At 38.3% G+C, this 25,274-nt stretch overlaps 1 protein-coding gene across 5 annotated transcripts in view; it reads left to right on the plus strand.

Moving 5' to 3' along the window:
- Nucleotides 1-25,274, plus strand: part of SLC4A4 (solute carrier family 4 member 4) — a 360,563-nt gene that overhangs the window by 220,090 nt on the left and 115,199 nt on the right. For all 5 annotated transcript variants that reach the window (XM_060654905.3, XM_078446043.2, XM_078446044.2 and 2 more), the window contains exon 8: nucleotides 18,763-18,920. In XM_060654905.3, coding sequence (XP_060510888.1) covers nucleotides 18,763-18,920 — 158 coding nt within the window. The remainder of the gene's footprint in view (nucleotides 1-18,762; nucleotides 18,921-25,274) is intronic.

The raw sequence follows: 25,274 nt of genomic DNA on the forward strand, positions 1-25,274 counted from the left end.
ATTGTACTTAAAGTATGTGGATTAGTAACCACTGTAACTATGGAAAAGGTTTCTAATGCCTTGGCATTTTTTGGCTTGTACTGCCCCATTGAACAGATTTTTGAGCAATTTGGATTAAGGCACAATGCATGCTTATCAGATTCTCAGAGGACACAAAACTGACAAGGTTAGCTATTTACATTTTAAATCCTAGAATCAAGATGGATAATGGCCTTGACAGGCTGAAACCACAAGGAATTTAACAAGAGTAAAGGTAAATTAAAAAAAAAAAAAAAGAGTAAAGGTAAATCATGTAAGTTCAAAAAATGAAGTGAATAAGAATATAGGAAAAGTCCTGCTATATTTGGATAGAAGGTTTATGACTTTCATCAGAATTACATTTTTCAAAGATGCCCATTACTCAGAAACAGTTGCGGGGGTGTGGTGGTTATGGTAACTAGGATGGTGAGATGCCTGGGCACTAACCTAAGAATAATTGAAGTAACTTAACCAAAACTCTTGGAAATGAGAAGGTTTGAGGGGTACGAAGGTCATGAAGGTCGCTTTATAGTGAAAGAGATAGATTTACTGTCTGTTGCTGTAGACATAAAATACAATAGAAGGTGTATGTTTCATGGAGGCAGCTTTTATTTTAGTGTAAAGATGAATTCAATAGGAAATTGAGCTCTATCAGTAATTTATTTATGAAGCTATAATTAAGTCCTCCTTTGCACAATACAAGAGTTCAGGACTGCAAAAAATGAATAGAACACAGTCTCTGCCTTTTAGGGGTTCTGATTTCAGAATGCGAGATAAATCTATAAATAATGTAGGGTGGTAGATGTCTTAGCCCAGAGAAAGGAGTATGAATTCTGCCAGGGGCTGGGGACTGGCCAGCGGTGACATTTGAGTTAATTCTTGAACCGAATGCTTTCACTATAGTGTCAACAAGAAGCAAATGACTGTATGTTAGAACTATAGTCATTGGGTGGGAAATTGGACTAGTCTTTGAGTTCTTTTAAGATTTTATGGTTTGATGAATGTTAAATGAATGGCACATGGGGATTCAAAAATTCAAAATTCAAAAAGGGGTAGAACTTAGCCCTGGAACCAGAGTTATCAAGAGAGTGAATGAACCTTCAGGCTCAATATTCATGTCAGTAAGGTGGTCATCACCTGCTGGTGCTCAGTCAGAACCCACCAGGTACTAGTGAAGAACCCCTCGGGGAAACTTCTGTTTAGCTGTGGTCTGCTCTCGTGTCAGAACTTCATTCTCCCCTTGATTCTCTTTATCTACTTCTTCCATATTTTCTATTGTTCTAATTTGGTACATGTTCTCAGAGACCTCAGCGGAGGGTACATTAAAAAAATATGCTAAATAAATAATAGCATGACTACTACAGATTTAATTATAGTTATACAGCTGCCTGTTTGAAGTGTTCTGCTGGGGCCATATGGTCCCTTGTACATCTCAGCCCTGGAAGGACCTGGTTTAAATGTTTCCCAGCTGACAGTATTGAATTCTGAGAATTGCTAGCAGTCATTTGGAAGTCAATAGATGGTGTGCTTTGCCTCTATTGTCTCTCTGCAGATGGACGTCTTATTGACGATTTCTTGTTAGACTCCAAGTAGTCAGATATTAAAGCACCCACGTAGACAGGTCTTAAGAGTTATATCCACTGCCTAATGCAGTGGTTTTTTAATGCTTTTCCAGTGTTTTACAGGCTGATTTTTGTCACCACATGTGATGTGCTAAGTGGAAAGTATTTCTATATTTAACAACATTCATCCACTGGCTTTTTAAAGACAGTATTTTAGTGGGTGATTCTTTTAATTATTTTCTGTCCTGGTGGTGTGTGGAAATGGAGGCAGAGGGCTCAGGAGAGGGCAGCTATCCTGTCCTTGCTGCTGTTCTAGAAGTGTGACCTTGAATGAATATTTAGCTTCTCTGAGACTCAGGAGAGCCAGAACTGGGCCCTTCTGGGTCCCATTCAGTTCCCAGATTCTGCAGGAATCATCTAGGGAACATGTTCTTGCCAGTGACAAGCATGTGGCATGTTCTTCCTTTTCCCCATTGCAGTGTTCTGTGTATCTCTTTTCCTAGTACGAATTTCCCCGTCCTTGGACCATGAGAAGCTTTCAGTATGAACTCTGTATATGAAGGCCTAAACCTCAGAAAATAGCAGCTTTGTCCTTTGTTATGTACTTTTTCAGTTGAAAGACTAATGCAGTGGGTTTTTTAATGCTTTTTCCCGTGTCAGTAATCCATTTAGCTTCTGATGAAATCATGGATGTTTTCACCAGAGAAATGCACAATTAATGTGTAGGCACAAAAGCTTGCATGTAATTTCAAAGTCCCTGTGGACCCCCTGGACTCCCACCAGGGACCCCAGGTTTAGAACCGCTGATCTGTATTTTGACAAGAGCCCTGCCTCTTCCGTCTTGTTCTGAGTGAAAGGAACTGAAGAGCTGAGGTCGAAGCTAGAGAAGTAGAAGGTTGAAGCCTGAACTGCCAGCTCCGAGGTCCATACAGTGTGAAGAGCAGAGCCTGCCTGGCTCGTGGACTGTTTTGGGGTGGAGCACATGGTGGGGGTGGTGGGCAATATTTTCTCCACTTCCACTCAAGAAAAGCACTCTGCAGCGGTGTGTTTGAGCCATTAACTTTAGACTCTGAGTTGCCTACATGGCCTCCCACCTTCCCACCTCTAATCCTTTGCACTTTTTGTTTTTAAAAGAGCAGTCTGTGTTTTTTATTAGCTACCTTGTCTGGGATGTGGGCAGAAGAGAATGCACATGAAGCATTTCCCCTGAAACTATAATTTTCTCCTGAAGTCATTAACCCTGTGATGCTAATTTTTGTTTTGTCTTCATTTGATTGTTCCCTCTGCAGCCCCCCTCTCCCAATGGCAGCAGGAGATTATGGGGCAGAAAGAATGAAAGGAACCCTATGTTTAGGATCTTTCTTTTTGGGGTAGGAGAGGGAAGACTGTACACAGATACTGCTTTTTAGATATTAATAGGTAGGGTGAGAGTTAGAAGTAAAGCATTTAAGGTTTGTTTTTTTTTTTTTCCTTCCTGCTGAAAACACGGTCATTCAAGGACGAGTGTGTCATTTTGAGGGAATGCAGATAAAATGGTGCTATTATTGTGAGGAATTATATTTGTTTTACTGTATAGCTGCACTTATCCACCCACATTCACCTCAGCCTTCTGTTTATCTAATTTTTTAGCCTTACCATGGGGAAGGGATCTCTGCAACCTTCTCAAGTTAAAACTCATGCATCTATAAATTTGGTAGAATTACCTTCCTACAACAGTACTGTACTGGATGGATATATGTACTTAAGTCTATGATGCAAACTGGGGAAGAGATTTCTTCCTAAAATTCAGAAAATTGTTTCTGAATTAAATGTGGTGTCAACCTGTCTTTTACTTTATTCCTTTGGAGAGAAAAATTGTATTGTGCCCCTTTCCCGTATATTCTAGGATGATATTAAAGCCCTAACATGGGAGTAATTATTGTTACCATTCTGTTCCTTAGGTTAAAATAAAATGAAACTGTAGGGTACGAGTATTTTTAGTGCTCAGCCAAGTTTTCACTGGTGCATCTGTTACTCATCAGTATTGGTCAAATATTTGCTTTTGATGTTGGGGAGCATTGAGCATTTGAAAAAATATAGTACTAGTATTGTGTGCCATTCTGGACTCTGCCTTCTCCTTCACTTCATCTATCCAGGCATTCAACAAGTCTTCTGTGTTCTGCCTTTTAATGTTTATAAAATCTCTTTTCAACATTCTATCCCCACTGATGGTCTCTTGGGTCACAGGCTCATAATATTCCTGTTTTAACACAATTATTGAGGGGTCTGTTATTTACTTAGTGCTATGCTTATTAAACACCCTGAAACATCCTTTCATCTACTCCTTTTACCTCTATGATATAGTCATTTGTTATCCCCGTCTTATAGATGAGGAAACTCAAAGAAATGAAATCATTTGCCCAATGTTCTACAGCTAATAGGAGGAAGAACTGAGGTTTGCTGAGAGCTCTGATTTAAACAGCTAAACAATCACCAAGCTTAGCATGGTGTAAAGCTTGGATTTTGGACATAGACAGACTTTGGTTTGAATCCTTGCTCTGCCTTTTCTGGTTTTGTGATTTTCAATTGTGTAATCTCTAAATCGCATGTCCTCCTGGGTAACTAGTGACAACAATAACTTGCTTATAGAAATGTGGTGAGAATTTAATAAGAAAACTCATGCAGAGTTCCTGGTGTGGTATCTGGCCAGGAACCATTGATTTAAAAATGTTAGTAATCATTATTAGTATTAATCCTAATATTTAAAAATTATTGTTGAAGGCCATTGTGCCTCTTAATGATGGTGCTTTTGAATGCAGTTTTACCAAATGGAGATTTTGAAATTTTAAGTTGGGAAGGAATTCAACGTACAGCTATTCTCCAAAAATGGGACTCCCTCTCAAAATTTTCCTCATAGATTCCAGAGAAGTGTAGTACTTTAAGGCACTTTAGCAGGGATTAAAAAACAAAACAAAATAAAAAAACAAAACAAAACAAAAAAACAATGAATGGTAGCTACCAACCAACTCAAATATAAAAATTAATTTTCACTGGACTATGCTTGTAAGTTTTGGAACCAGTAAAGGCTCTTTGCTTCTCCCCATAGACCTTTCTCAAGTATTCTGCCACTAAATGGAGCACCTTTCCTGGGCCCTCAGTGTCCTCACCTGTATTTATGTGGAATATAAGGGTACCACGACACAGATGTGATCACATAGATTCTGTGCATTTAACAGATATTTAGTGAACACTTACTGCAAGGCTATACCCTTATAAGGCACTGGGGAACAAAGTAGAATAATACCTGGTTCCTTTTTACAGGGTTCTTTACAACTCTTTTCAAAGGTAATTTTCTAATAAAAGTCATAGCCAAGTCAGTCAATGACTGCATTGTGATAAGTATAATCACAGAGGGAAGGCTAGCGTTCTGTGGTAGAACAACATCAGGGCAAGTTGGAGGTGTCGGGGTCAGGCTTACCCTCCTTGTAATTCTCGCTAGAGTTTGGAGGCACAAGTTGTATTTAGCACCTAAGGGACAGGGCATGGAGGGCAGACATCCAGACAGAGGGCATTTCCAACAGAATCGATTAATGAGTATTTCAAGTCTCCTTCCTTGATGCACAGAGTAGATCACCTGTCTGTGTGTACAAGTGGAGTTCATGAAACAACAGCAAAAGAGGGAAAGCAACTTTTATTAAATGTTTACATATTTATTTTGAGAGAGACAAGGGGAGAGAGAGAATCCCAAGCAGGCTCCATGCTCAGCACAGGGCCTGATGCAGGGCTGGATCTCACAACCACGAGATCATACCTGAGCTGAAATCAAGAGTCAGACGCTTAACCTACTGAGCCACCCAAGCACCCCAAGGAAAAATAACTTTTAAAAACATCACCTAACTCCTACAGATTCTTGATTTACTTTAAATACTTTTAAAGGTGCTTTTCTCTGCATTTTCTCTCTGACCCATTTTAGGTTATGTATTAAATTCTATAAATGTGCTCAATGAAAATTTTTTACAGATTATCTGTACAGAGCCTAAACTATTGTAGGTGCTTGACATTAGTTTGCTATATAAGAGGTTTAGAGGTTTCAGGGAAATTATCTTTTAAACTTTCTAGGTAGCAAAATATATCTATCAGAAATATAAGAGTTTCACAGTGCAGTGAAATAGAGCATTAAAAGTTAGAATTCGTGTCTTGGCTTGACCATTTGGCTGTATTACATGAAGTTTCTTCAACTTCTTGAACTGTAGTTTCTTTCATCTGGAAAGTGGTTTAATAATATATTTCTCATAAGCTTGCTATAAGAATTCAGTAAGGTAGGAAATGTAAAAGTGTTTTAAAAACTGTAAATAGCTATAAACATATTGACGGTATGATTTTTTAATGATGCAAGACATAAGAAAATGTGACTAGAGATTTTGACAAGTTGATTTTTAAACTAGGTCAGTACTTGAAATTTCATCCTATTTAGGAAATCAGAACTAATGGATTGTGCTTAATGTTATATTTAGTTTAATAGCCGTTTGTAAATGTGCTGCTTTGCAGAATCATTTGCATTAATGGTGGTAAGATGTCTATATTTGGAAGGAAAAATTAGAAAATCAAATTTTCACCCTCAGGGGACTGTTTTCATTTTGTATTTTTTAAAAATGGAATAAACCAAAGGAGAAGAGTGTTCAAAAAGTAAAAGCATGTAGCCACAGAGCCTTTTGGCATCTTGTCTTTTTTACTGACTTTTTTTGCACTCTTTCATATTTTATACATTCTGGAAATCTCAGATCACATCATAAATGATCATTAGTAATAACATTATCAGTGATTACCTAAATTTTGGATTCTGTAGGTTATCAATCAATAGCATCTATCTATCTATCTATCTATCTATCTATCTATCATCTGTTTTTAGACCTCTTAGACATTGAGTCAATGGTTTTTAAATTTAGCCTTTGGAAATATTCTTGTAAGTCACAGCTTGAAGATAACCTAAAGGGCAATCAGAGCTTCCATTAAAAATGAAACAAAAATATTTGTAGTAATTATTCCAGTAATTCTGTCTTTTACATCAAAAAAGTCCCACAAATTAGCTTAAGGGATGAGCAAATGATATCTTCATGTAATGGAAAAGTTTTAAGATTATTTTTCTTATGTGGTCTTGAAATAAAAAGCAATACCTGGTTAAGCTATGAAACAGTGATTCTTCTCTTTTTCCTCCTTCTGCCATTTCCTAATTGGGCAACCATATAATTTAAAATAAAGAAATGAGATTTAAGGATGGAGTGTTGGGGTGTGTTTAAGAGATGTTTGTCCAAAGCATAAGAGACTGTTAAAAACTGAGAACAAACTGAGGGTTGATGGGGGGTGGGAGGGAGGGTAGGGTGGGTGATGGGTATTGAGGAGGGCACCTTTTGGGATGAGCACTGGGTGTTGTATGGAAAGCAATATGACAGTAAATTTCATATATTAAAAAAAATAAACATTAAAAATAAAAAAAAATTTTCAGAATTAAAAAAAAATAAAAAAATAAAATTACTTTTATTTAAAAAAAAAAAAAAAAAAAAAGAGATGTTTGTCCAGGCTGTTCAGGAACACCCAACCCTGTCCTTAGCCCAACACTCTCTTGAGAAGATCATTAGGGGAAATGTGTACACAGAGAAACAAAGTCCAAGGAACCCTTTATTACTGGCTGAGGCTTTGGCTGCAAACCCCAAAGCACAACCCTGGTGAACTAGGCAGAGCCTTCTGCCTCATCTTGGTATTATAAAGATGATAGAAGCAAAACAAGCTCCTTGTACTTGGAACTCAAGAGCAGGCCTGCCTTTATACTGGGAACCCCTGACTACAAAGGAAGGCCAAAACAGAGCTTATAATGAGAATAACTATTTTCCCAGTACCTGGGGGGAAAGCTGGTATAGGCTAATTGATTTAGAATTTGACTATTTCAAATCAGCTCCCTTTGTATGTGGGATGAGAGGTACTGCTGAAAAGTGGGAAGGAAGATGGGAGATAGGGAAAGTCTTCAGTTCACTGTAGGCACTCCACTGGTTTCTAGCCATTAAGTTCCAGGATTCCCAGAGTTTGAGACTCTAGGTCTGCTCTAAGTAACATATGTAGCTCTTGGTAGATCAAACCTGTTTTTAAAATTATCCCATTCGTTTTCAGTGGTCTGCTTCTTAGTGCCTACACCGTTGGAGCCTAATTTTAACCTGAGGACCATATACTTGATTAGGTTATATTATATTGATGTTGAGCAGTGGAAATTAATGATTTATATACTATTGGAAGTTAAAGGCAGGAATATATCACCTCAGATATAACACATTCGGGTAATCTCCCTAGTATGCACAATAGGAAGAGAGAAGGCAGTAGGGAGGCTACTTTCCATGTTGGAGAAACCAAAAAGACTGGGGAAGGAGTGAGCCCCACCTTTTGGTATTTCACCTCTTCTCTCTTTCAATCTTTACATAAGCCTTTAAAGTATGACTTAGGTTGTGGAATATAGGTTTTTCACTGTGTTTGATTTCCTTTAAGGATTTTCTGTCAAGGGAGAACAATTTATAAGCCAGATTTACAATGAAATAACAGTTTATTAAGAAACTCATCATAGTATAATTATTTTATTAAAGTAAAATGTATGTGTGTGATTTATTTATGCAGACATATATAAATTATAAATCTACTTGATGATTTTTCACATTGTGAATACATATGTATAATTGTTATTCAGATTATGAAATAGAACATGACCAGCATAGTATATTTGTTTTCTATGTAATGATTTCTTTTCTTATTTTTCTAATTTTCTTCTTTATACCTCATTTCTCACTTCTTTCTCACAAAACTCACTTTATTTGAGTTTCATTTCATTTAGGTGAGGAGCAGGTCACCTTAATATTCAGTCTTTATTTATTCTGAGAGAGTTATTTAGGTCATCAAACTTTAGCGTTTCATCTTTTGTAATATTTGCATTTAAGACCATGAATTTTCCTCAATGCACATATTTAATGATCTACAAATTTTTATATGTCATATTTTCATATTATGAGTAATATTGACTTTAGTAAGTCAATGATGTATGTTTTAATATCTAAGAAATCTACTTTGTTTTTAAACATGATTCTTGTGAAATTTTCCATCTTGTAACCAATATTGTAAAAATATTGTTAAGTTATTTCAAAGTCTGTGTCTGATCATTTTAATGTGTAGTTCTCCTTTGTTTCTAATTTCCATTTTTTTTTCTTGGGTCCCAGTCACTTGATCTTATCTACTAGTATTCCTAGTAATTCTGATTGAATGTCAGATATAATATATACGTGGTAGAGATAATTTGACACTCAGGATGATATTATCTTTCTTCAGAGTTCATTTATTTCGCTTTGGGCTGGGATTTAGGTGAGGAGCAGGTCATCTTACTATTCAGTCTGGAATTGAGCTGATTGGAAGCTGGATTTCAGTCTTTATGTGGATTAGTCTATTACTAGTTTGCCTTTGTGCCTTGGGTCTTGTCTTTTAGAGGTCTCAACTGGCATGCTTGTCCATTACTTTGAGACTGCTGAAGGCTCTGCTCAATTTCTGAAGCTCTGCAGCTAGTTAGGAATTATCAAATGCCTTTAGAAGAAAGTCAGAGCTGAATTTAACCTCATCTTTACACAGTGTCGCTTTTTCAGGGACATGGGTTCCTCAAATTTTTAATGGCATAGTAACTCTCTGATGCCTTTAAGCAGATTACAAAAATTCATCAGTTTTTCTTGCTGGAAGAGTTGGTGTGATGCAAGCTAGTTTACCATAGCTGAAAGTGAAGTCTCTTAGAAACATTTTTTAGGTTGGACATTTTTAGTTCACTAAATACATAGCTCCAGGCCTACAACACCCACACAGACTCTAAATCCTGGGATTCATGATAGAGAAATGTAGTCGAGCCTATGAAACAGATTCTGAGTCTCCTTACCTAACCAGCCACATGGATGAAGATGAGTCTCTCTCTCTCACTCTCTTCTCTCTCTCTCTCTAATTTTTTTTTATCCATTCATTTGTCTTGCTATAGGAGAAAACCATCAGCTTGCTTCTTGTCTTCAAGGCACTGTAACCCCTTCCATTAGAAAAAAGTCCCAATGAATCTGTCAAACTCTAACCCATCAAATTGACCATTTTTTCCCAAGATGTAGAGAAAGGGAGTGGACAGAGGCACAATCATCTCACTCTGGTGAGTGAGAGAGCACTTTTTTCCTCTACCCTAATAGTTAATATTGTTTGTACATAGTAAATGAATACATTTAAACTCAAGTAGCATAAATAATTTACTGAGATGCTGTTTGGCCTTGGCTTTCCCTCCTACTTATGAGTTCCTTAAATCTTAAAGGTCCCATATCTTAGGTACTTCTCAAAAGTCAACCTCAGTGAGATTAAAATATAGGGTGACCATATAATTTTTTTCTTAGCACAAGACACTTTTGAGTATGAAAGAAGGTAATATTAACAATCACAGTAGGACAGTGGGGGTAAACTGGGACTGTCATAAAGAAACGGATAGGTATAGTAATCCTAATAACTACTAACACAGATTTCTTTGCGGTGGAAGGACATGGTCCTATAGTGATCTAGAATGATTTTGAGCTTAGAAGATGAGTTTGTTTGGGAAGGAATCAGAGCTAGCAATTTTCAGAGAGAATGGAAGGGGGGGGGAAATCAGGAAAGAACACCAATAAGAAAGCCAGGAATAAGCTCTTTGCCCAGGAAAGCAGGTAGATGTTAGCATATGGACATGAGTCATTAAGCAGGGTGAATTGAGAATAAATACAAATTGGAAGATTAAAATTATTCTCATTGAGAGGAAAGGAAAATGTATGGAATGGGGTAGCAGTAGGTGTAAGCTTTGAAAAAATAATGAGAAAGTATCCTCAAGTTTCTACGATTTGTAAAACATCACTTGTGGTAAGGACATTGAACAGCCCATAGGATCACTTCTAATAAATCAGATTCAAATGACAAACTATAAGTACTCCTGGTTAAAAATGGCACTTTATAACATATGCACTTGTTTTCACGTGTGCCAATAATGGCAGACAAAAAGAGGTAGGGTTTAAAGACCTGCCTAATGACTGAGGAATAATATGGTAGCTTGGACCTACTTACCAGGTGATGCTATAGATCTGAAGGTGATAGTAAGGAGGCTAGGAGGACGTAATGTTAATCAAATGGTCATCCCAATCCATTGACGTTGGTTAGCAATTACTTAGTAATGCGTCCTATATACAAAACCTAAAAACTGCCTTCATAGAGGACAGCAGGAGAATCTAGGCTGAGTAGAGTACAGAAGATTGACTTTTCAGTTACCTATATATGATGCATAGCGCTTGTGTGAGTGACTTTTCCGTCATCTCACCGAGCTATCATTCCAAGTAACCTAGTTTCTTGGTACGCTAATACTGTGATCACTGAGCTGTTAGGACACTACTTAGAAAGTAAGGAAATTTTGGAAATTATAAGAATAGGGGCTCCTGGGTGGCTCAGTTAGTTGAGTGTCCTACTCTTGATTTCAGCTCAGGTGACAATCCCAGGATCTTGGGATCAAGCCCTGTGTTGGGCTCCATGCTGAGGATGGAGCCTGCTTGGGATTCATTCTCTCTGTCTCTCTCTCTGTCTCTCTGTCTCTGTGTCTCTCTCTCTCCCTCTCCTTACCTTCTACCCCTCCTCCCTTGAGCCCTCTCTCTCTTAAAAAAAAATACAAGAATAAACATTTATGGCAGAAGGCAAGACATACACTTCTGAGTAATTATGGCAAGATCTCACTCTGGAAGAAAGAATACAAGCTAGTATAAAAGGAACCTGAAATGCACACATCTGGATTCACAGAGTTGGTGGGGTTGCGTTTGTAGCTCCACATGGCAGCCATTTGAGATCTATTTCTTTGAAATTAAAGTTGGCTGAAGGAATTTGTATTCACCGTGTGTGTTCTTGTAGTTGACCCTGCATAGCATCCAGGCTGTGTATCCCTTGGAGAAGCAACTAGTGATCTATAGGAAAGGAATGTCAAACTTTATCTTTGGAATTCAATCCAGATGAGTTTATTGGGTGATTTTCAACTTGATTTAAAAGCCCTAGATTCTGTTCTTGTCTTAATGATCTGTTATTGTGCTTTTATTTCCTGATTATTCTTCACCTTTTTGTTTAATGTTTACAGTTTTTTTCTTAGAGTAGGGTCTCTCTGTCCTCTGCAGTGCCCACTGCCAGGCCTTGAATGTTATAGGCATCCATAAAGTTTGAAGAGAATTACATGGAGTTGAGAATGGATTTAAATGGGAGGTGAAAAAATTTGTCCAAATTAGCGGTTTTAAATGTCTTCATATCATAACATACCTTATTTATCTCCTAGTGGGAGATAAAGCATTCCTGGGCATAGAGGCATATTCAAGGCTCTGAGAGTGTCTGTATTATAGAAACATTTAACCTTATTTAACTTGGTATTCTGCAAATTTACTTGACGAATACATTTTTGTGAAGGGTCTGGACTCTTCAGTAGACAGAAATCACCTCAAATTAATTTAAACTCAACATGGAATTTTCTAGCTTATGTAATGAGTAAGAATTCTTGATGAATTCACAGAATGGAGATGTTGCAGTAACTCAGGGCCTGGGATTTGGGGCTCAGAAATCTCTCTTTTTATCCATTTTTCTTTCCTGCTTTTGTCTGTTTCTTTTGGGTGCTAACCTCATTCTCTCCTTCCTAGTGTAGACAGTCCTATGACAGACACTTTCAACACAGGGGAATAACCTCAGGTGAAGGGGAAAATGTTGATTTTTGTACATTCAAATATTAATTTCCCAGAAGGGTGGTTCCTGGCTGAGTCATGCTTCCATCCTTTGGACCAATCACTGTTATCAGGGGAGTTCACTAAGATAGCCATACTAGGCCTTTTGTCCATTTGGATGGCCTAGGCAGTGGTTATCCAGAACATTTTTTTTTAAATCTTTAAAAAGTGTTTATTTATTTTTGAGAGAGAGAGCAAGAGAGAGACAGAGCATAAAGGGGAGGTGGGCAGAGAGAGAGGGAAACACAGAATCTGAACCAGGCTTCAGGCTCTGAGCTGTCAGCACAGAGCCCAAAGTGGGGCTAGAACTCACGAATGGTGAGATCATGACCTGAGCCAAAGTCAGACGCTCAACTGACTGAGTCACCCAGGCCCTACAGTTTTTCAGAACTCTTAAGAGCGAGTTTGAAAAGCCTATTGGGAAAAGTAGAAATAATAACCACCATTTGTTCATTCAAATATCTCAGGCGGTGAGATATTTATTCAGCCTTTCTCCTCAACACTCTTCAAGGCATTAGAGATACAACACTGAAAAAAAAAAGGATGGATATTTCTACCTTAATGGAACTTACATTCTAGTGGGGAGGCAGATAATAAAGATGATAAATAAAACATAATATGTTTGTAATAAGTACAGAGAAAGAAAAAAATAAAGCAGGGAAGAGTAGTAAGAAGAATTTGTGAGGGGAAGGAGGTTGAAATGGTAATTAACGTGGCCCAGGAAAGAGTCATTGATGAAAAGGTGACTTTTAAATAAAGATCCAAAGGAAGTGAGGGAGAGAACCATGCGGACACTACATTCAGAAACAACAGCAGGTGTAAAGGCCCTGAGGTTAGAATGTGCTGGCATTTTGAGGGAGGACATGGAGTCTTGAGTGGTGGGCATGGAGAAGACTGGGAGAGAGCAGGAGGAAATAAGGTCAGCTTGTTGATTGGAACCAGATAATGCTGGGGTTGTGTCTTGTCCTGACAGCGTTGCCTTCCCTCTTAGTGAAATGGGCTTTGAGAAGAGGAATGACATGATCTGACTCCTGATTTGACTACTCTGGCTACTTTGGTGAATAGATTGGGTGCAACTTGCAGAAGCAGATAATCCAGCTAGGATGCCAATGCCATTATCCAGGAGAGAGATAATCATAGCAGATGATCGTGGACAAGAGTAGTGGCAGTGAAGGCGGTGAGAAATGGTCAGATTCTGGATATACTTTGCATGTGGCTCCAATAGGATTTCCTGACAGATTGGGTATGGGGTGTTAAAGGAAGGTATCTAAGTATCTAAGTATTTAAGATGACTACAAGATTTTGGCTTGAGCAATGGAAGAATGGTTACCATTATCCAGATGAGGAAGATTGTAGGAAGAACCAGTTTGAGGAGACTGTTGGGAGGCGGGTAGGGTGGGTGCAGTTTTTGGATAGGTGAAGTTAAAATACCTATTTCAAGTGGAGATGTTACAGGTCTGGAGTTCAGGGAAGAGGTCCTGGCTGAGGATACAAGTGTGTGAGTCATCAACATATAGATGGTATTTAAAGGCATGAGATTTGATGAGCTGTACCCAGGGAGTATGGGTAGATAGGAAAGAGGCACTTGGGGGCTGAGTTCTGGGGTACCCCAGGCACCATCCATGTTTGTTTTATTTATTAAAAAAATTTTTTTGGGGGGGCGCGCCTGGGTGCCTCAGTCGGTTAAGCGTCCAACTTCAGCTCAGGTCGTGATCTCACAGTCTGTGAGCTTGAGCCTCGCGTCCGGCTCTGTGCTGACAGCTCAGAGCTTGGAGCCTGCTTTGGATTCTGTGTCTCCCTCTCTCTCTGCCCCTCCCCCGCTCATGCTCTGTCTCTCTCTGTCTCAAAAATAAATAAAAACATTAAAAAAAATTTAAAAACATTTTTTTAATGTCTATTTTTGAGAGAGACAGAGACAGAGACAGAGTGTGAGCAGGGGAGGGGCAGAGAGAGAGGGAGACACAGAATCTGAAGCAGGCTGTAGGCTCCGAGTGGTCAGCACAGAGCCTGACATGGGCTTAAACTCACGAACTGCGAGATCATGAACTGAGCCGAAGTCGGACGCTTAACCGACTAAGCCACCCAGGCACCCCTGTTTATTTTAGATTAGCTGTTAGTTTCTCCGAGAACACTAGTGTTTCATAAACGAAGTTTGAGATGTGCTGATCTAAAGGAACATGGCTTTGCAACTACTTCTCTTTAGAGCATATAGAATATGGTATATTTCCTTTGGCCTTAAAAATATACTAATTTCCTAGTAGGGGCATGACAATCTTAGTAAAGGTAACATAGTACTAGTAAGACATTTTTTATTTTATTTTTATTTTATTTTATTTTATTTTTAATTATTATTTTTTTTAATGTTTATTTACTTTGGAGAGAGAGACAGAGTGTGAGTGGGGGAGGGGCAGAGAGAAAGGGAGACAGAATCTGGAGCAGACTCCACACTCTGAGCAAGCTGTCAGTGCAGAGCCTGACGTGGGGCTTGAACTCATAGACTGCGAGATCATGACCTGAGCCAAAGTTGGACGCTTAACCAATTGAGCCACCTAGGTGCCCAGTAAGACATTTTTTAGAGATATATAATTAACTGTGGGATATTCTGCATGTGTTGTGAGTCAGGTAGTTGATTAGTGACAGATCCAGACATAGCAGGTTCTAGAGTAAGTCTGTAGAAGCTCTCTAACTTTCCTGGGCATTTGATGGGTTTTGGTCTGATTTTAGTACTACAGAGTTATCCTTTCCACTCATAATATTTATTACACTGAATTATATGCAAGGTAGGTGTCCAATGTAATGGCGGATAAACTGTTATAATCCTCAAGAAACTTGGGGAAAAGATTTAAACTTTAACAAAAGTATGATTCAGAAATGAGTGTTTCAAGAATTCCCAAGAAAGTGGGCTGAGATGGTTTAGTGGCTCATGCTGAGCTCTGAAGAATGTTTAGAAAAGGTAGAAATGTGGAAAGGAAAGTTATTTTATAATGAGTGTGGGAGTCTAACTACATAAAATAGAATGGGATTATGATCAGATTACCTGCCTAACTAGATAGAACAACGAATCTGCTGATGAGAATGGGAAATAAAATCAGATTATTATAGATTTTTGTGTCCACTGTTGATAATGGGAACTCTCTGGGAAAAATCTGAGGAAGATTATTCGAGCAGCGATATTTTGTTATGCATTTGTGCCACTTAGCCATACCCTATACTCTACTCTGTGTTATAGAGAACAATTCATTACTGCAACTTTCTTAGGTGAGAATAACAGTTTTGGCAACTTGCTGTTTTTAGACCCTTCCCATGGCTGCTCTTTTAATATTTATAGAATCTGAGAGATTTACAATAATAGCCAAAGTATGGAAAGACCCCAAATGTCCATCAATGGGTGAATGGATAAAGAAGATATGGTATATATATTTATGATGGGGTATTACTCGGCAATCAAAAAGAATGAAATCTTTCCATTTGATGGGACTAGAGGGTGTTATGCTAAGTGAAATTAGTCAGAGAAAGACAAATATCATATGACGTCACTCATATGAGGACCTTAAGATATAAAACAGAGGAACATAAGGGAAGGGAAACAAAAGTAATACAAAAACAGGGAGGGGGACAAAACATAAGAGATTCTTAAATACAGAGAACAAACACAAAGTACTGGAGGGATTGGGGATGGGATGAGCTAAATGGGTAAGGGGCATTAAAGAATCTATTCCTAAAATCATTGTTGCACTATATGCTAACTAACTTGGATGTAAATTTAAAAATAAATAAATAAAAATACCAAAAAAAAATCTAAAAGATTTAAAAAATATATATATTAGCAGCGGTGCCTAGGTGGCTCAGTTGGTTAATCAGCCCACTCTTGATCTTGGCTCAGGTCATGATCGCATAGTTCATGAGTTTGAGCCCTGCATCGGGCTCTGCACTGACAGTGTGGAGCTGGCTAGGGATTCTGTCTCTCTGCTCCTCCCCTGCTCACATTCTCTCTCTCTCAAAGTAAATAAATAAACATTAAAAAAATATTAACATTTCTTGGAAGATTAATGGTATAAACTTTGGAAAACTCCCTTACTACTTAGAGACAGTCATGTTCTAACATCTAAAAATATATCTATCTTGGGGTGCGTGGGTGGCTTAGTCGGTTTAGCATCTGACTTCAGCTCGGGTCACGATCTCACAGTCTGTGAGTTCGAGCCCCGTGTTGGGCTCTGTGCTGACAGCTCAGAGCCTGGAGCCTGCTTCAGATTCTGTGTCTCCCTCTCTCTCTGCCCCTCCCTCTGGTTTTGCTTTGTTTGTTTGTTTCCATAAAATTATTAGCTTTGATGTCCTTGCTTTTGCCTCATAGCTTTCTTCTTATATGAAGTGCCAAACTAAAAAAACAGTTTTATAAAAATACTAATGAGAGTGATGGAGTTGTAGGGATCACTTCTCATGTCACATATTTTACCCAATTAAGAACTTTGTAAATGGGGTATCTGGCTGGCTCAGTCAGTAGACCATGTGACTATTGATCTCAGGGTCATGAGTTCAAGTCCCACATTGGGTCTAGAGCTTACTTGGAAAAAAAAAAGAACTCTTTAAGTGGAAATTGTTACTATAACTTTTTTATGAATGGGGAAAATTGGAGGCATGCCTTCCACTTTAATCCATGGCAAAAAGTACTGAGTTCTTTTTATACTAGTAACTTTTGACCTAAGAGGAGGGATGTTTATGTTGATGATAAGTATATATCAGAAGTCTGTTGTCTTTCATACGGTCCTGCAAAATTCACATCTCATTCTTCCACGATTGTTGAAATGTTTTCCTTGACCTGTGGGAGGTATTTCCCACTCACTGAAGAGTGCTCCATCAGGCCTATTCTAAGTGGGAGTTGGGGAGGGCAGGGACAGGGACGAATAACACCTACAAGATAAGCCTCCCAAGAAAACTACTTTAAGCCTTTACCCCTCTCCTCAAATTCCCACATCCCTTTCTCCCTCTTCCTCATCATCTCACTTCTCGGTTCTCTTCTCCATAGTTCAGGATTCCCTGAGCTCTTTTTGCGGTTGTCCCCTTTGTCTCCTGCAGAAATAATCTATCTCATTAACATTCCAAAGTGTTAGCACACTTGCCATTTAAAAGAAATTCTGTTTTATGTTTTCCTTTACCTGTCTTCCTATTTCTTGCCTTTTCTTGGTAGCAACATTTCTCAAAATCTCTCTACTCCCTTGTCTCCACTTCTTCACTTCTCATTCTTCACTGGGCACCCACTCCCCACCATAGCTGCTCTTGTCAAGATCACCCAGCACCTTCTTCTTGACAAACTCATTGATCCATTCCTGGTTCTCATCTTATTTGAACTTTCAGCAGCCTTTGACTCAGCTGATAAACTTTCTTCATTGAGCCCTTTGTTCGCCTGATTGTTGATGAAGTCCTGGTTTTCCTCCAGCCTCACTGGCTGCTCTTTGTCAGTGTCCTCTGCCTACGTCTCCTCCCATTTCTATGAAAGATAAAATGGCCCAGGGTTTAGATCTTATCCCTCTTCTTTATCTGTACTCCCATTCAAGGTTGTGTCATCCTGTCTCATGGTCTTAAACTCTTTTTACATGGTAGTATCTTCTAAATGTATGTCTTTCTACTCCCCTTTTCATTTGGATTTTTAGCAGGCAAGTCCTACCTAAAGCATTCCACACTCTTAATTGTGGCCTTCAAGGCCCTTACCACCTGGCTCTCCCCCTTACCTATGCAACTTCATTTGCTGCTGTTTTCTCTCCTTTGCTGCTTTAGCTCCTACCACATTCACCTTCTTACTAAACCTCTCTGCCAAGCTCTTTTCTGTCTCAGAGCCTTAGCACTTGCTGTTCTCTTTGCGTAGAATTTTCTTTAGGCAGATCCTGGCATGGCTTGTCGCCTCACTCCAATGTAAAATGTGCTTCTTCAGAAGCTTCCTCTGACCAAGTAGGACCTAAAATAGTACCCTCTTAGCTATTTTATTTTTCCTGCTTAGCATTTATCACTACTGTAAATCATATTTTGTTTCTCTCCTGCTGAAATGTGACCCATGACCCAAGGAAGGCATGTAATTCATTGATCCATCCCTGCATCCCTAGAGTGTAGATCAATGCTGGCCTCATAGTAGACTCTGAACATATGTTTATTGAGTGAGTGCATAAATAAATGATTTTTTTTATATGTAAACATTGTTTTATATGTAAGCCATGTGATTATACCCTCAGTATTTTTGAATTCAAAGTCCAGAGTAATGTTTATTATAACAGAATGGTTAAACATAATAGAAAAATGGCTAGCTAGAGCCTGTTGTGTGGAATTTCCTTGAGTGATATATGGAGGGGCTCTTCTTGTTCCCTTTTCTGGAAATAAGTTGTGTTTTCTTGGCTCTTCCCATGCAGCTGAAGAATAAGTTCATGAAAAAACTTCCACGTGATGCAGAAGCCTCCAACGTGCTTGTTGGGGAGGTTGACTTCTTGGATACTCCTTTCATTGCCTTTGTTCGGCTCCAGCAAGCGGTCATGCTGGGTGCCCTGACTGAGGTCCCTGTGCCCACAAGGTAAGCTACTCCCTGACCTGCTGAGGTCCACAATGTGCTTATAGGGAAATCATGGCTAGATAATCAGTGGAATGAGGATACATCCAGAGTAGGCATATCGGAGAGGTTTAATCTGAAATGATGCCTTAGCTCATCTTTCATGCTATCAAATTACTTGGCACTTGTATAGTAGTAATAATAACAATTATAATAACCAACTGGGCCATGTGCTAGTTTATTCTTATGGATTAGTCATTTTAATTCTCATAGTATGTTTAAATTGTAAACTATGGGTATGTGTATTTTACAGATAAAGAAACTGAGTCTGAGAGTTTAAGTAACTTGTCCAGGGTCATACAGATGGTCAGTGATTCAGAGGTCAGAGTTGCTGTCATTTGCTCTATGTTTTATCAGAAAATTGACAATAGGTACATACATATATACATACATGTAAGTATATATGTGTATATATACACATGAATATATAAAAATCATTAAGCTACACACTTAAATTTGCACACTTTATTGTTATGTGTTATATACATTCTTATCCTAAAAGGAAGCATATTACAGTTAATTATGATCATGTACTCACTACACCACGCAACACCTCAGAAGTCATCCAGTTTATCTGCCTTGCTGCTGATCTCGAGAGTTAGAAGGCTGATTTTCGGAGTGCAGTAGGTGAATAGAAGTTAATGCTTCACTTAAACTTGTGGTGAAGAAGAGTTTAAAGAGAAGCTTGTAATCTTTGACTTGACACCATAAAACTACCATATGAATAGGAACTTTGTGGGGGGTGCTTTTTGTGGGTACAGGGCAAGGACAGGTGACTTTTCTCTTTTTAGGTTTCCTCAGGTGTGCAGGAAGGGTTGTGAATCCTCAGTGATCTCAGATGGTCTTGGCATGATAAACTGACAGAGACAAGGGGCTCCAGGTTTGCTTTGAGCCACGTTAGGAGGAAAATCAGAACATTTCCTTATGGCCTCCCCATTCATAGATTACAGGCTAGTTTTTCTTTCATACGGGTATTTTCTCCCTATTTTTATATTTCTTAGACACTATAGATCGGAATAATACTGGTCATTAGTAGGCAGTCATTGGACAAATGGCAGAGAGAAGGAGAAGATTGTAGCTTATTCAGTTGATGGGATTATCATGATTTGTGTTTTCTGTAACTTAGTTGTTCACTTGAAAACATTCCAGCAGAGCCTTGCAGTTCTATCTGAGCAATCACCTGGCGAACAGCTAGCTGACTCAGATCAGGGCTGACGTCCAGCTCTTGTGCTCCTATGGTTTTGTTTATGTCTCTGTGGAATGATTTTACTGGGGCTTGAAAGAAAAAAAACATGCCAAGAAGTGTTAAATTGCTCTTGCATTTTCATTTTTCTTACTTTTCTTCTTTGGAGGCTACAAGTAAAAAATATTGTAGAGGGCTTTTTATTTAACAATAATACAAGTTCATTGAGTAGCAAATCGTGACTATTTGTGTATCCCTTTTATCATCTGCTCCTGTCTGGCATATTCTTTTCTTCTGTACAGGAGAGTGGTACTAGTCTAGAGGTGAAATACAGCATCATTTGAATTAACAAAGGGAGCCCGGCAATTCAAGGGAATGTAATTCAATAATGTCATAAAACTATTTCAGGGCAATAGTCTGAACAATATATCCAAGCATGTTAACATTTTTCCAGGAAATATTTTTATCCATTTGCTGTCCTCTGAACTGGTGCCTGCTATAATCAGTGCGTAGGGAGTCTCATTAGCCTTTTTGTGTATGAGTAATGTGGGGCCATTTACAATGGCTGCATCCTGTGAAATCCAATCAAGGAAATCCCACAAGGAATGTGGTAGTCGGTTGTGAAGAACTGCCCCGTACTCAGCCTTGTGCTTTAACGTGCTGCCTGTTGTACTGCAGGGAGACCCGAAATGTCTGTTGTGGTGTACATTTTGTAATGGTCATTTTCCCTTTAGAACGTTATGCTCTTATGTTTATTATTGCTTTATTGCTATTTATGATAAGTGGTATTAGTGCTATGCATCTTTTAGGAAGTGTGGGTCTCGCAGCTCTGTGACTGTAGTGCCCACAAGATTCAATACCCTCCTATCGGCTTAGCTTTCTGCTTTAGCTTTCTGCTTGCACCAGGGCTACAGCCAACTTAGTGGATGTTCTCTGCTTAGGAGTCCTTCTTGCCATCCATGTGAAAGCAAACGAACCATTCTTTTACTCTTTGTGACTTCGTAGGATGTGCTTATGATTTTCCTAGCATCTTGCATACACTTTGCTTGGTGTCATCTTGTATCTGTCCACACAGGCTGCTGCTCACTCCTATTTATGAGCTATGTAGGGGATAATAACTATTGTTATTCCCACTTGACAGTTGAGAGATGGAGGCAAAGGGAAGATTCACGATCAGTGCTAGAAATAGAACTGCAGATTTCTGACTCTGAAGCCAGGCTTTTAGGGAGAATCTAAGGAGCTATTTAGAATGGATTAGAACAAAATACTTTAGGGTTTTCCCATGAAGAGAAATCAAAACCCCTGATCAGTTTGTTCTTTTCTGATCTTGATTTTCACATTTAAGACAAGTAGTTATTCCATAAGTTCTAGTCCTCTAAAAATTTAGAATGTTTACCCTTTTCATATCACTGTAAGTTAGTATATATTTTATGTGATAAATGATGATTTGCCTTAAAGAGCAGTTTGTGCTTAATTATCAAAACGATAGAAAATCTTACTAGAGGGATTGGGACAATGGTCTAGCTAGTTCAATTCTGTCTTGCCCAGCACTCTAGTTGCTAGCTGCTATTTATCGTATGTAATGTGGTTGGTTGTGGTGGGTTTATGGTCTTCATGCATCTATTGTGGACGCTACAGTTCAGCCATAATTTCCAAAACTGCTAAATATGAATAATGGCTTATTTGATTCACTGCTGTTTTGAGAGCAGGGAGTAAAGGATTGGTACATGCTGAGTTTATTCTAGAAATAGCTGTGATATATCAGGAAGGACGGGGGGGAGGTGCACATCCTTTCTGCAAAGATTGAGTGGTTTAGGAAGGCTGGCTCTTCTTCTGATATTGTGCTCTGTTTCTGCCTATAATTATTTTGTGAATATGAGTACAGTCCATTGGTTCCGGACAGAGATCATCTGGTACTTATTTTTGTTATGGAGAATGCTAGAGGCATCCTCCCCAGGCATAATTAGGTATGTGAAAAAGCTCACAAGAGTAGAAGTGCCTCATGAAGATTCTTGAGACAGCTAGCACTAGTAAAGATTCTAACTATGACTTTATTTCTAGTTATGAGTGAATAAAAAGAACTCAGTAGCATAAATTAATTTCTTTTCCCCAGCTGTCAACATGGGCTGTGCCCTTCAAGCCACACAAATGTGGTGTTTACTCTAATTTGTTAATAAGGAAAAAAAGCTTCTGGTTAAAAATAACATCTGTCCATTGACAAAAAACAGCTTGGGTCATGAAAGGAGTTTTCAGTACATTATAAAAGCTGAGTTTGGCAAGATGTACTTCTGTCATAAAAGTTGTAACAGCTTTTGCTTCTTCAAGGGGTTCAAGGGGAAAGAACATGTTTCAGGCAGAGGGAACTTCAACTTGATGAGTTCTTCTGCAATCCTAGTTTTCTCATCTCCTTTTCAGTAATGCAGTCCAAAATCAGGGGCTTCTTCAGGGTTTCCGTCCCTGCAGATGAAATTCTTGACCTGAGGTGATGTTTCCTGCTACTTGTAGATGGCCAGATTTCTTCTCTGTATCATTTTGAGAGGTTGAATTTACTGAATGGTTCCTGACTGGAGTAATGGAAAAATTTAGCTGATATGTAACATTTTATTTCTATTGGTCACTTAATGATTTTCCACTAAAGAACAAATCAATATATATGTGTTAATAAATATTTGTATATTATATGTAATATATATGCATTTTTTAATAAAAAAATACATTACCACACAAAGAGAAATCATACCTTTATATCTAAGTTAGTGAAACAATATAATTCTCATATATTGGGTTTATTGCTCTGATGCATGTTATAGTCACTATTGGGCTGCTACTTCCATTCATTATTCGGTATTATTTAGCAGAGACTAGAGGAAATATTTACAGAAAATATATTCCCTCATCCCAGAGGGCTTAAGTTAGAGGCTCCATTACTTTCGGCTCTTGGGATGGTTACCCATCTCATCTGCCAAAGTTTATATTTGAGGACTACTAATAAATGAGAGTATTTGTCTCACTTTCTAGCAAGATAGTGTTTTGTCTTTGTTGCCATATAGTCAGCCTGATAGTTCATGTGTCAGTTGGTAAGTGTGTATTTCCATAATGTGTGTTTGTAAATTATAATCATGATGGAGATGCTACGGCAAGGTAGGAAGAGGTGCAGAGTGGGTCCAGAAAGATCTTAGGTATTATGTCTTACTGAAAAACTAATAATTAGACACATTAAAATAACAAAAAATGGCAAGTAAAGGAAACCATTATTTAAAAATGTGTGAATAAGTAAAGGATCCAGCTATTTGATATTTTCTCTTTCCGCACTGCATTCTCCCCCTTTGCCCAAAACTATGTTCTTACTGTCTTGCCTGACAGCTGGCCATTGCTAGACTGGCTAATAGGACTGGGCAACGTGACCAGTATTGTAGGTGTTCCTAAATGGGATTTCTGTTTTGCTTAGGTGGTTAAATATTTTTTGCATATGTTGCACTCAAATCAGTGATCATTCCCTTTAGTATAGTACATTTTACTGTCATTAAGAAGCATTTTATAATACTGTATGTAGGGGTGTATAATTTAGGTCCAACTTCAAAGGAAGAGAAGTTCTAGTATCAACTGAACTTCAATATTAGAATAACTAAATCCAATTTTAATAATCACTTCCTTCATACTTGAACAGACTTTCATGCCTGCTGATTGCTTTTGCTTTTTCATCTACCGTGATAATACTTGAAAGCGAGTGTGCCGCCTCATGCCAGAACTGGTTTCTAAGCAAATAAGTATTGAATGGTTTTATAGCTATTTTGATATGAAGTCTGAGTGTTCAAACTTTCAGATACCTTCTTACATTCTTGATTTCTGTTTTTTTTTTTTTTTCCTTTCCCCTTTGGACTGAATTTTATAATGAAAAAAAAAATTTATTCAAGGGTTTTTTGGAACCGACCCTAACACTTTGAAGAGTACTTGCTGTTGGCCCATTTTTGTTTAAAGTGAGGTATATAGATAAATAAGTATAAAATAAAATTGTATTAAGCAAATCCCATCCCGTCCCTGGTCCCATAAATTTTTACCTGAGATTTCTTGTCCCCAGCTAAGTATCCACAACATCTTTCCCCAGGACGAGCCGTGAGAGTCATTGTGGGTTAACTTTTCTCTGTTGAATTGTAACCCCATGTATAGGTTGGGCAGGTAATGTTAGGCACATTGTGTGTTGAAAATAACAGGAGGTGAGAAGGCCTATCTACTGTCTCTCATTTACTAGGCACGTCTTTGGCTCATCCACTGACCTCCTTGAGCCTCAGTATCCTCACCATTAAGCGGGAATAGGATACCTCTCCTTATTGCAAAAGGGTATGTGGCGTTTAAATGAGGTGATGAATATGAAATGTTTTGCAAACTTTAAAAAGCTGAGCACATGTGATGTGATTATTTTTATTGCCCTTATTGTCTCCATGTTAGGTAAGACACGATTATAAGCAAGGCGGAGATGTATCCAGTGTTGCCTTTTATATATTTTTTTCTTATTCACTTACTTACTGGGTTTCTTCCTCCCTAGTTGAGACATGAACCTAAGTGGGGATAAGCTCATTACTGCAAATTCCAGGACCTACTTACTGTGGAGCAGTGCGTGTACATTATCAAGAAAACAAGTTTGGGAAGGAAAATGAGGACACTCACAAAAGAATTTTAACTGTCCATGAAAGATGCTTTATTTCGAATTTCTCTCATAGTTTTCTTTCTTTACTTTGGCTGTCAGCATGTGGCTTACTTCTAGAGGACTTGGTTTTTGCTGACTTCCAGTCACTTCTGAGCAGAAATATTTCTTAAAAGTATGGAGAGGATCATTTGTCACTGTTCATATTGAGTAAGGAAAAGTCAGAGAAATCTGAAGATGTACTAAGTCTTTCTAGTTATTGTGCTTAATGGGTTTTCTCCGCAGATTCTCAAAATCAGTAGAAATGGAGATAGAAGAAAGTTTAGGAAAGAAAGATCGAATGACTCCTAAAGTGAAGTTTTCCTATTCAGTAAATAAACTTCTCAGGGTTTCCATGTTAAATTCTTCTTTGCCTCCAAAGAAACAACAATTTGTATTTCATGATAGTGTGAAAGAGTATCTTTCATATTACCATGAATATTACCTTTGTCTT

This window comes from Panthera onca, chromosome B1 (assembly GCF_046562875.1).
Source record: "Panthera onca isolate mPanOnc1 chromosome B1, mPanOnc1 haplotype 2, whole genome shotgun sequence".
In the NCBI taxonomy this organism is placed as follows: Eukaryota; Metazoa; Chordata; class Mammalia; order Carnivora; family Felidae; genus Panthera; species Panthera onca.